The sequence below is a fragment of the Castor canadensis genome, chromosome X (genome assembly GCF_047511655.1).
Source record: "Castor canadensis chromosome X, mCasCan1.hap1v2, whole genome shotgun sequence".
Lineage (NCBI taxonomy): Eukaryota > Metazoa > Chordata > Mammalia > Rodentia > Castoridae > Castor > Castor canadensis.
The window spans coordinates 51,120,945-51,133,280 of record NC_133405.1 but is presented as its reverse complement, the minus strand read 5'-3'; the positions used below and the strand labels follow the sequence as shown (position 1 = coordinate 51,133,280).

Here is a 12,336-nt window from a genome sequence, read left to right as displayed (position 1 = left end):
AGTAAAAAGTTCTTTTCTTTTTTTGATTTCTTTCTTATTATTTTGTTGTGGTACTAGGGGTACATTATGACATTTACGAAAGTTCTTACAGTATATCATAGCTGAGTTCACTCCTCATAATTCTCCTTTATCTCCCCATCCCCCCATTCCTGGAATAGTTTCAACACATCTCATTTTTACATTTTCATACGTAAAAATGTTTTTTTTACAATAGTCCACTGGAAAAGGCACATAGCTCCTTTGGCAGCATCCAGCATTATGTTCTGGATTTGTATAGCAGTTTTGAGTCAGTATCCAAGCTTTTACTTGCTTTCAGGGTAGATTTCAGGCAAGAACTTTTACTCAGATCTATTCATATGATTGATCTAATTGTCCTGCATAAAAACAAGTACTAATTCTGTCCCTTTTTGTACTTCGTCCTGTCACTATTAATTCCAAGGGGAGCTCAGGAGGTGAACTTACCTCCTTCATGCCTGCACTACTCAGGGAAGCTTCTCTGATATTCTTCCCTGTCCCCATTTTCCCCTTGAGCAAGTGGGGCCATATTGAAAGGGAACAATCCATGGGAAGGTGTCTCCTTAGTGGGGCATTGGGGTTATATCTCTATCCTCATGGGCTCAAGGAATGTTTTAAATTTTTTAGTTTCCCCAGCTTTGTTTGATTGTTTGGCTGAGACTAATATCCTTTAAAAGCTGTCAGATAATTTTTAAAAGTTCACATCTTTAAAAAAAACTGTTCAAATGAAACACTTAACAAAAATGAACAAATATATGTCATGTACCTCTGGAAAATTACACTCTACCATCCTAGGGTATCAAATTGAAAAATGTTATTACAGAAATGAGGGTGACCTGGCTGATCCTTACAAAGTGACCTAGTGACATAAATAATCATGTGATTAACTGCAGAGTCAGTCAATGAAACCCACTATAATCCCTGGAACAAGTAACAACACAAATATCTCGGTATCTGTCTAGCTCTCCATAGTAGATCTAGATACAAATATCCACCTGAAGACACACGTGGCGATGTGGTATTTGTAAGGAGTTAAGAAGGGCAGGACACCCCCACCCCCAACCCGGAACTGTGCACCGCTGCCAGTGCTACAGGTCTTTTGGGACAAGTGGTGGCTCTGAAAAGAGCCTTTGGGTTTTGGGGTGCTCGGGGCGTGCAGAAGCGGCTCACTTTCTCTGGGTGAACATGGCCATGGCGCCGGCGGCCTGGTACACCACTTTACTGCCGACCTTCCCGGGCAGCAGGAGGCGCACGGCCCTCTGGATGTCCCAGGTGGTGATGGTCGAGCGGTTGGCTCGGCGGGACAGGCGGCCGGCCTCGCTGGCGATGCCATCCAACATGTCATGGACGAAGGAGTCCATGACGCCCGCGGTCTCCTGGGACAGGGAGAGGTCCTGGTGAAACTTCTTCAGCACCCGGGGGAAATAGGTGGCAAAGCTGCCACCACGGCCGGGTCGTCGGTGGCACCTTGGCTTCTCCTGAGTCTGCTGGGTCGTAGAGTCTGTCCCCTTGGTCTCCTGGGGACCAAGGTCCTCCTCAGCAGACATCTCAGAGGTTGGCTCGGTTGACTTGTCCAAGCTCCGCTCTGCCATCCCTCAGGCTGTGAGGAACAATGGCGGCTGCTAAGGGGCCAGGCCTTTAATATTCACGTCAGTGTGTCACGTCACAGGCCGACTGAACATCTGATTGGAGGGTGTGCTCTGCAGGGAGCCTGTCACTAAGGCGTGCGTGCGCTCAGTGTGATTGGATGGGCCTCCTCCTGCTTGGATCACGTGGACCAATCACAGTGGGCACTCAAGGTGATTGGACGCTCCTCCTGGTTGGCATCTGGGCTACAAAGATCACATCAGCCAATCACCATGGGTGCAAAGCTTTTTTTTTTCTTTTTTCTTTTTTTGTGGTCGTGGGGCTTGAACTCAGGGCCTACACTTTGAGCCACTCCACCAGCCCCTTTTCTGTGATGGGTGTTTTCCAGACAGGGTCTCACAAGCTATTTGCCTGGGCTGGCTTTGAACCGCGATCCTCCTGCTCTCTGCCTCCTGAGTAGCTAGGATTACAGGCGTGAGCCACCAGTGCCCAAAGGTAGGAAGATGATCCGGAGAGCAAAAAGTGTTTGGACCACGTCTGTTGACTGTTGCCACACTGTGAGAATTTTGAAAAACCATCATTGAAATTTCTGAAATTATGCAAGTTTCAGTTCTGGCTCCTTGAAAGAGTCTGATGTCAAGTAACCGCATGTATCAACCCAGAGAAATGACTGCACGCACGATGTGACCAATTCTAGTCCAAACCAGAATTGTTGACTTTGGTTGAGCCACCCTGGCTTTAGCGGGAAGTCCCTGCCCGGCCAGTCCAGTGTTCCTGGGAATCAAGACATCTAGTTGTCCAGCTCCTACTTCCAGTTCACATCAAATCCTCAGTTTATGGGGAAAAGAAGAAATTCTAAAACCACAGTGTCCAGCCAAAGAATGCAAACAGAAAGGGGCTGTTAAAAAAATTTTTTAACAACGTTCAACGTTTACCTAAGTTAACACTGTATTTTAGGGTCAAGCCTGGTGGGGCGTGTTTATAATCCCAGCACTCCAAATGCTGAGGTAGGAAGATCGCGAGTTGCAGGCAAGCCTGGTCTATATAGCAAGACCATATCTGAAAAACACCTATATTCTTAGCAATATTTAGATGTCAAAACTGCCCTGTATTTAGAATTGGTGACTATACTATGAAACAGTTATATTTTAAAAATCCAGAAATTGTTACATATTAAGTCTCAAAGTAGAATATTGTAGAGAAAAAGGGCAGCATCACTATTGAGACATTTCAAGGATTCCATGATAGCATAAAAAAGTGTCCGTGTGAAGATATTTGTTCAAGTACATTACAGAAATTCAAAGGGCTGACAGACCTCTAAAATTGAGTATAAAGTGTAGTTTAGGTAATGAAGGACAAGGGGCTTTTCTGGGAAATGGCTAAGCATTCAAGCATGTTTTCTGCTAAAATTTTCAAGAAAAGTTTATTCCACTAGTAATAAAATAATGAGCAGTGATAAATGGTCCCTGATGATGATGAGAAAAAGTTCATTTCTTATTTATTAAATTATAATATGATGAGAAAGACAGTGAAGAAAATGTAAAAACAGAGTTGTTGAAACTTCCATTTGTAGGTCAGGATGCACAAATCCTACTTGAAATATTAGCAAACAAATCTTACTCTTAATTGTGATGCAGGAAGCAAGGACCATGTCTATACATTCCCTAGATCATATCACTAAATAACCATCCCTGCAACAAGGAAGTGAACAAACAAGCAAGCAGCACACAAGAAAACACACCAGTTTCCCTCACCATGTCCCAATGTGAACACCCAGAAAGGCTCTGCTTGGGTCATCCCGGGTCACCTCCCTACACTTTTGGCCATCGATTATGGCTCAAATGCTGCAAGTCTTTCAATGTGCCAGTGGGGATAGTCATGACCTCTCATGGGATGCTCCCATCCTCTGCATGAGGCATAACTGCCTAATTAAGTCCTACCTTGTTTTCTTTAATCACAAAATAACCATCATCAATATTAAAATTGTCATATGCCATTGTTGTTTTTGATTACCCATGTTCACATTGGATTATCTTTCTTTGATCACTTTCAAAAAATTTCCTAAACCACATTCTTTCCATGTTGCTTGGAGATGAAGTCACTGCTGTATTAACACTCTTATCTTTGTACCTTAAACATGCCTTCATTTTCAGGATGGGTTCTGCAGGAAACTGACTCTCAGGTAGAATTTAGTTTGCAAGACATAAACTCAGGATCAAGGCCTGAGGAAGGCCAGAAGGGGTAAAAGGGGGCTGACATGGGCAGAGGCAGAGTCGCACATCTTTAATGCATGCCCACCCAAAGCCGCCTTTGGCCCCAAGGAATACTTTGAAGGTAGCACAGCCCTCCAGGCTGAACAAGTCAGAACAAGTTAGACTTTGATGTGGTCCATCTGGAAGTGTGCCATCTTGGGGAAGGCAGCTTCTGCTTAATACCTGAAGGTACTGCTAATGGCTGACAACTGTCAGCCGACTGCTTTCCCAGCAGCTGAAGTGATGAGTCTCTCCTTGAAGGGGGTTCTGTGTCTATCAACTTTTTTCTTAAGTGATACTTTGACTGGGAATGCACCTCGTGGGTGATCATCATTTTCTCTCATCCTGTGCTTGTGTCATAAGATAGGTCTGCTGTGACAGCACTTGCTATCCTTGTAGAGTCATCTGCTTTTCTCTCTGCTATTCAGATCTGTGTTGTCCCGGTTCTTTAGCTGTACAATGACATGTCCAGGTATGTTTGATGAATATAGTGAATTATGTCTTTCATTTATTCTGTAAGATAAAGGGCCATCACTTCATTATGTAATTGCTTGGGCAATTCCAGCTTAATTAATTCCCAAATGTAGATTGAGTTAGGTCGCACAAGTTAGTAATGCATTTCCTTATAGTCTAAGGTATTTCCTGTCAAGTAGGTTAATACAGAGAACCATGGTTTCACTTTCAACTGAATTTACTACAAAAGAATTAAAGAAAAATGACACATGTGGTTTCAAAGAAAGAAAGGAAAAAAGCTTGCGAACCTGGGAAACAGCTTCCCTGGTTATGAAAGGAAAGTGTGTCTTTAAGGACAAAGCGAGAGACTCAATAATAGAAAGAAAGTTCCCTACTCCATTCCACTTATGCAAATGAGGAATGTAAGTGTGCTTAATCCAGACTGATCATTTTTATGTAAGTGGAGGATACGACCATGTCCATTCCTGATTGGCTGGCTTTAAATATGACTGTGGGTCATATACTTCATCAGTCAGGGATGGGTAACAAAGTGATACTTTCTGGAGCTATTTATTTTGGCAGTAGAGACAAAAACATTTCTTGCCAAGGGCCACAAAGCTCAATTGGTGGTCCTTCCAGGGACACAGAGTACTGTGTGCCCCCATAATCAGAAAATGGCTATCAGGCAACATTCCAAATTTTAGCTCTAATGAATCACTTGGGGTCCTCCTTGTAGATTCAGCTTCTCTTAAAGTTCACACCATTAAATTTCTGATCAGCTCAAAACTCAAAGGATAATAGCATGTCTGATAGAACAGATATTAGAGTGAGATTCAGCACCATATCTAACCTAAGTCCCTGGATAAGGCACTTTCCATCTGTACAAAGATTGCATCTGAGAAAGATCTGAATTGCTGCACAGGATAGAATCACTATGGCAGCCTGAGTATCAAAGTATCATAACAAGCATAGTAAGTATGCCTGCTTAAAATATGTTTCCAATGTTACACGATACCATTTAGGTGAAAGTACTGTTTATTGTAACAGAAGTAAATGAAAAATGTCAGCATCACCCCTTTGGCTTGTTTTCCTCGTGGTGTTAGTTATATTTCCACCAGGTCTAGTGAAGTCTGACTGAGGACACAGCCTTCAGTTCCCTGCCCACGTGCTCAGTGATAAGACAATCAAAGACAAGGCCACCCCAGCAGTGGCCTTCAGACAGTAAACACAGAAGCTTTAAACAGACAAAAGACCCACAGACCTTGCACAGTTCTTGATTTTATGTGATTCTTCATTAAAACCAATTTGCCAAGGATGAATAATGGAAACCTGGATAATCATCAGGTCTAGCCAAAGCCACATCATCTTTGCATGTATCCAGTATCTCAGGAACTGACATGTTTTACACTTACTTCTGTGTAGGAAGATCTGGAAAGTAGATGTAGTAACAGTATGGACAGCTGAAGGATCCCATTGAGAGCTGAAAGCCATGAGGAATAGGACTGGCCTGTCATAACACTCAAATAGATACAGGGAAGCATGGCAAGGGCTTGCCTGCTTCACTAAACTCCTTCGAATCCAAATGTGGTCCTGAGTTTCTTGTTGACATTACTCAAAATATGAGGAAAGAAAGGTCACATTTTCAAACTTCATCCTACCTAACTTACCCTCATTCTCATTTTAAGCACAAGTATGAGCCATGATCAAAGAAGGAGAGGGGAGTGATGGGCCAGGAATCAGGGTCGATTCTGTTGTATTAGTCGCTGTATTGGGAACTGGGTTTTCATCCTGCATAGTTAATGTGGCAAGTTTTATTTTGATAGGTAGGAGTGCTAGGAAGTGAGAAAAGTAAAATATCTCAAAACCCAAATATAGTGAGGACAAAACCAATGTGAGGACAGGAGGAATCATTTATATTCTACTAATTGGTTTCCATTGTCCCCTTCGATGGCTGGAGGATGGACTCTGTCCTCTCATAGGACTGGATTCATATCCTTTTCACCATGATTAAAAGTATACACTGTACCCCACAAACAAGAACCAGTAGGCAAAGAATCATACCCAATAAATCACATGTTTCTCTCTCAAATCCAGGACTCAGTATCCCAGGAAGATTCTCATTTGTTCTACCTGGCATACCTGATCACATTGTGAGCAAATGGCTGTTGTTCCATGTCTGCAAGTTCCTCATTGGCTGACTGGGAGCATAGTGGACTTTGAGCTGCTCTCCTTGAACCTTCCATTTGCCCCTATCTTGCATAGATATAAGTGATGGAGGTTGACACGTTTCAGAACAAAATATTATAGCAAGGAAAGGAACATAACCAGATAGCTGAACAAGTTAAGTAGTGAGTCCAGTTTCTAAAAAAGTAAGAATAGGTACAGTTTCTTGAATTTTTAACTTAATCATTTTGGTACTGTATTTATCTCCCCATTTATTTTTTAATGAAATCCTTAATGGAGGTAATATCAAAACTAGTTTGATTGAAGTATGCTTATCTTATTAATATCATTTTCCTGAGATAGATGCTTACAATTTCTTATATTTTTTCCTTTCATAATTTGCTTTATTTAAACCAATTTATCTAAGATATCATTTCAAAATGTAATCAGTATAAACAATTTATAGTCTGTTATGTAAGTGCAAGATTTGTTATTCAAGCATGAACTCTTTCCCCTAGTTTGTCTTTTCAGTAAACCACACCATCAGATCATGATTGCCCACTAGGTACCCCTTTTACTTACTGAAGTGAATAATCACATTTATTCATTGGTCACGAACCCCATCTTTACACTCTTAGAAATAGTTCACCTTTATCAGCCCCACTATATTCTCTGTTTTAGATCCACATATTCACTTCGGGTTGTTTCTTAATGCTCTTATTTGATTGCTGAATCGGCCACCCGGAGCACAAGAAAATAATCTACTTGACTTCTTAAAATTACTTCTTGTAAAAAAACATGTATAAGATCAATATACATGAAGAACTTTAAAATAATATATTAAAAGCATTGGTCTTTGAAGTAGCACCAAATATTGAGTATCTTGGTGAAATAGGTTTGGGTTTTTTTCCTAATAGTTCACAGGAAAAGCACATAGATCCTTTGGCATCCAACATTTTGTTGTGGATGTGTCTAGCAGTTTTGAGTCAGTATCCAAGGTTTTACTTGCAGTTAATTTCAAGGTAGTTTCTCTTGGCTTCCCTGTGCAGTAAGAACTTTTACTCAGATCTTTGCATAATTGGTCAAATTGTCCTGCATAATAACAAGTGCTAATCCTGTCCCTTTTGTACTTTTTGTACTTCCTCCTGTCCCATTGATCCGAAGGGGAGCTCAGGAGTTAACTTGCCTCCTTCATGCCTGCACTACTGAGGGAAGCTTCTCTGATATCCTGCACTGTCCCCATTTTCTCCAGGAGCAAGTGGGGCTGTGTTGAAAGGGAGTAATCCATGGGAAGGTGTCTCCTGGGGTGGGGGTGGGGGAGTCATATCCCTATCCTCATGGGATCAAGGAATGTTTTAAATTTTTTTAGTTTACTCAGCTTTGTTTGATTGTTTGGCTGAGACTGATAGCCTTTAAAGGATATCAACTACTTTTTTAAAGGGTCACATCTTTTTTTGCAAAAGGTCAAATGGAACTTGTAGAAAAATGTATAAATATATGTCATCTACAATGTCCCTCTGGATAATTCCACTCTACCCTCCTGAGGGAATCAGAGTGATAAAGATAAAAGTCGTTATTACAGAAATGAGGGTGACCTGGCTGATCCTTACAAAGTGACCTAGTGACATAAATAATCATGTGATTAACTGCAGAGTCAGTCAATGAAACCCACTATAATCCCTGGAACAAGTAACAACACAAATATCTCGGTATCTGTCTAGCTCTCCATAGTAGATCTAGATACAAATATCCACCTGAAGACACACGTGGCGATGTGGTATTTGTAAGGAGTTAAGAAGGGCAGGACACCCCCACCCCCAACCCGGAGCTGTGCACCGCTGCCAGTGCTACAGGTCTTTTGGGACAAGTGGTGGCTCTGAAAAGAGCCTTTGGGTTTTGGGGTGCTCGGGGCGTGCAGAAGCGGCTCACTTTCTCTGGGTGAACATGGCCATGGCGCCGGCGGCCTGGTACACCACTTTACTGCCGACCTTCCCGGGCAGCAGGAGGCGCACGGCCCTCTGGATGTCCCAGGTGGTGATGGTCGAGCGGTTGGCTTGGCGGGACAGGCGGCCGGCCTCGCTGGCGATGCCATCCAACATGTCATGGACGAAGGAGTCCATGACGCCCGCGGTCTCCTGGGACAGGGAGAGGTCCTGGTGAAACTTCTTCAGCACCCGGGGGAAATAGGTGGCAAAGCTGCCACCACGGCCGGGTCGTCGGTGGCACCTTGGCTTCTCCTGAGTCTGCTGGGTCGTAGAGTCTGTCCCCTTGGTCTCCTGGGGACCAAGGTCCTCCTCAGCAGACATCTCAGAGGTTGGCTCGGTTGACTTGTCCAAGCTCCGCTCTGCCATCCCTCAGGCTGTGAGGAACAATGGCGGCTGCTAAGGGGCCAGGCCTTTAATATTCACGTCAGTGTGTCACGTCACAGGCCGACTGAACATCTGATTGGAGGGTGTGCTCTGCAGGGAGCCTGTCACTAAGGCGTGCGTGCGCTCAGTGTGATTGGATGGGCCTCCTCCTGCTTGGATCACGTGGACCAATCACAGTGGGCACTCAAGGTGATTGGACGCTCCTCCTGGTTGGCATCTGGGCTACAAAGATCACATCAGCCAATCACCATGGGTGCAAAGCTTTTTTTTTTCTTTTTTCTTTTTTTGTGGTCGTGGGGCTTGAACTCAGGGCCTACACTTTGAGCCACTCCACCAGCCCCTTTTCTGTGATGGGTGTTTTCCAGACAGGGTCTCACAAGCTATTTGCCTGGGCTGGCTTTGAACCGCGATCCTCCTGCTCTCTGCCTCCTGAGTAGCTAGGATTACAGGCGTGAGCCACCAGTGCCCAAAGGTAGGAAGATGATCCGGAGAGCAAAAAGTGTTTGGACCACGTCTGTTGACTGTTGCCACACTGTGAGAATTTTGAAAAACCATCATTGAAATTTCTGAAATTATGCAAGTTTCAGTTCTGGCTCCTTGAAAGAGTCTGATGTCAAGTAACCGCATGTATCAACCCAGAGAAATGACTGCACGCACGATGTGACCAATTCTAGTCCAAACCAGAATTGTTGACTTTGGTTGAGCCACCCTGGCTTTAGCGGGAAGTCCCTGCCCGGCCAGTCCAGTGTTCCTGGGAATCAAGACATCTAGTTGTCCAGCTCCTACTTCCAGTTCACATCAAATCCTCAGTTTATGGGGAAAAGAAGAAATTCTAAAACCACAGTGTCCAGCCAAAGAATGCAAACAGAAAGGGGCTGTTAAAAATTTTTTTTAACAACGTTCAACGTTTACCTAAGTTAACACTGTATTTTAGGGTCAAGCCTGGTGGGGCGTGTTTATAATCCCAGCACTCCAAATGCTGAGGTAGGAAGATCGCGAGTTGCAGGCAAGCCTGGTCTATATAGCAAGACCATATCTGAAAAACACCTATATTCTTAGCAATATTTAGATGTCAAAACTGCCCTGTATTTAGAATTGGTGACTAAACTATGAAACAGTTATATTTTAAAAATCCAGAAATTGTTACATATTAAGTCTCAAAGTAGAATATTGTAGAGAAAAAGGGCAGCATCACTATTGAGACATTTCAAGGATTCCATGATAGCATAAAAAAGTGTCCGTGTGAAGATATTTGTTCAAGTACATTACAGAAATTCAAAGGGCTGACAGACCTCTAAAATTGAGTATAAAGTGTAGTTTAGGTAATGAAGGACAAGGGGCTTTTCTGGGAAATGGCTAAGCATTCAAGCATGTTTTCTGCTAAAATTTTCAAGAAAAGTTTATTCCACTAGTAATAAAATAATGAGCAGTGATAAATGGTCCCTGATGATGATGAGAAAAAGTTCATTTCTATTTATTAAATTATAATATGATGAGAAAGACAGTGAAGAAAATGTAAAAACAGAGTTGTTGAAACTTCCATTTGTAGGTCAGGATGCACAAATCCTACTTGAAATATTAGCAAACAAATCTTACTCTTAATTGTGATGCAGGAAGCAAGGACCATGTCTATACATTCCCTAGATCATATCACTAAATAACCATCCCTGCAACAAGGAAGTGAACAAACAAGCAAGCAGCACACAAGAAAACACACCAGTTTCCCTCACCATGTCCCAACGTGAACACCCAGAAAGGCTCTGCTTGGGTCATCCCGGGTCACCTCCCTACACTTTTGGCCATCGATTATGGCTCAAATGCTGCAAGTCTTTCAATGTGCCAGTGGGGATAGTCATGACCTCTCATGGGATGCTCCCATCCTCTGCATGAGGCATAACTGCCTAATTAAGTCCTACCTTGTTTTCTTTAATCACAAAATAACCATCATCAATATTAAAATTGTCATATGCCATTGTTGTTTTTGATTACCCATGTTCACATTGGATTATCTTTCTTTGATCACTTTCAAAAAATTTCCTAAACCACATTCTTTCCATGTTGCTTGGAGATGAAGTCACTGCTGTATTAACACTCTTATCTTTGTACCTTAAACATGCCTTCATTTTCAGGATGGGTTCTGCAGGAAACTGACTCTCAGGTAGAATTTAGTTTGCAAGACATAAACTCAGGATCAAGGCCTGAGGAAGGCCAGAAGGGGTAAAAGGGGGCTGACATGGGCAGAGGCAGAGTCGCACATCTTTAATGCATGCCCACCCAAAGCCGCCTTTGGCCCCAAGGAATACTTTGAAGGTAGCACAGCCCTCCAGGCTGAACAAGTCAGAACAAGTTAGACTTTGATGTGGTCCATCTGGAAGTGTGCCATCTTGGGGAAGGCAGCTTCTGCTTAATACCTGAAGGTACTGCTAATGGCTGACAACTGTCAGCCGACTGCTTTCCCAGCAGCTGAAGTGATGAGTCTCTCCTTGAAGGGGGTTCTGTGTCTATCAACTTTTTTCTTAAGTGATACTTTGACTGGGAATGCACCTCGTGGGTGATCATCATTTTCTCTCATCCTGTGCTTGTGTCATAAGATAGGTCTGCTGTGACAGCACTTGCTATCCTTGTAGAGTCATCTGCTTTTCTCTCTGCTATTCAGATCTGTGTTGTCCCGGTTCTTTAGCTGTACAATGACATGTCCAGGTATGTTTGATGAATATAGTGAATTATGTCTTTCATTTATTCTGTAAGATAAAGGGCCATCACTTCATTATGTAATTGCTTGGGCAATTCCAGCTTAATTAATTCCCAAATGTAGATTGAGTTAGGTCGCACAAGTTAGTAATGCATTTCCTTATAGTCTAAGGTATTTCCTGTCAAGTAGGTTAATACAGAGAACCATGGTTTCACTTTCAACTGAATTTACTACAAAAGAATTAAAGAAAAATGACACATGTGATTTCAAAGAAAGAAAGGAAAAAAGCTTGCGAACCTGGGAAACAGCTTCCCTGGTTATGAAAGGAAAGTGTGTCTTTAAGGACAAAGCGAGAGACTCAATAATAGAAAGAAAGTTCCCTACTCCATTCCACTTATGCAAATGAGGAATGTAAGTGTGCTTAATCCAGACTGATCATTTTTATGTAAGTGGAGGATACGACCATGTCCATTCCTGATTGGCTGGCTTTAAATATGACTGTGGGTCATGTACTTCATCAGTCAGGGATGGGTAACAAAGTGATACTTTCTGGAGCTATTTATTTTGGCAGTAGAGACAAAAACATTTCTTGCCAAGGGCCACAAAGCTCAATTGGTGGTCCTTCCAGGGACACAGAGTACTGTGTGCCCCCATAATCAGAAAATGGCTATCAGGCAACATTCCAAATTTTAGCTCTAATGAATCACTTGGGGTCCTCCTTGTAGATTCAGCTTCTCTTAAAGTTCACACCATTAAATTTCTGATCAGCTCAAAACTCAAAGGATAATAGCATGTCTGATAGAAC

At 42.6% G+C, this 12,336-nt stretch overlaps 2 protein-coding genes across 2 annotated transcripts; both read right to left on the bottom strand.

Annotated features, from left to right (window-relative positions):
- Window positions 1-1,181: 1,181 nt before the first annotated feature.
- On the bottom strand, window positions 1,182-1,607 carry LOC141419440 (histone H2B type W-T-like). Its single transcript, XM_074062232.1, has one exon. The coding sequence runs from the start codon at window positions 1,605-1,607 to the stop codon at window positions 1,182-1,184; it is 426 nt and encodes a 141-aa protein (XP_073918333.1).
- Window positions 1,608-8,395: 6,788 nt separating this feature from the next.
- On the bottom strand, window positions 8,396-8,821 carry LOC141419439 (histone H2B type W-T-like). The gene has a single exon (XM_074062231.1). It carries the CDS (start codon window positions 8,819-8,821, stop codon window positions 8,396-8,398), a length of 426 nt encoding a protein of 141 aa, XP_073918332.1.
- Window positions 8,822-12,336: the final 3,515 nt, after the last annotated feature.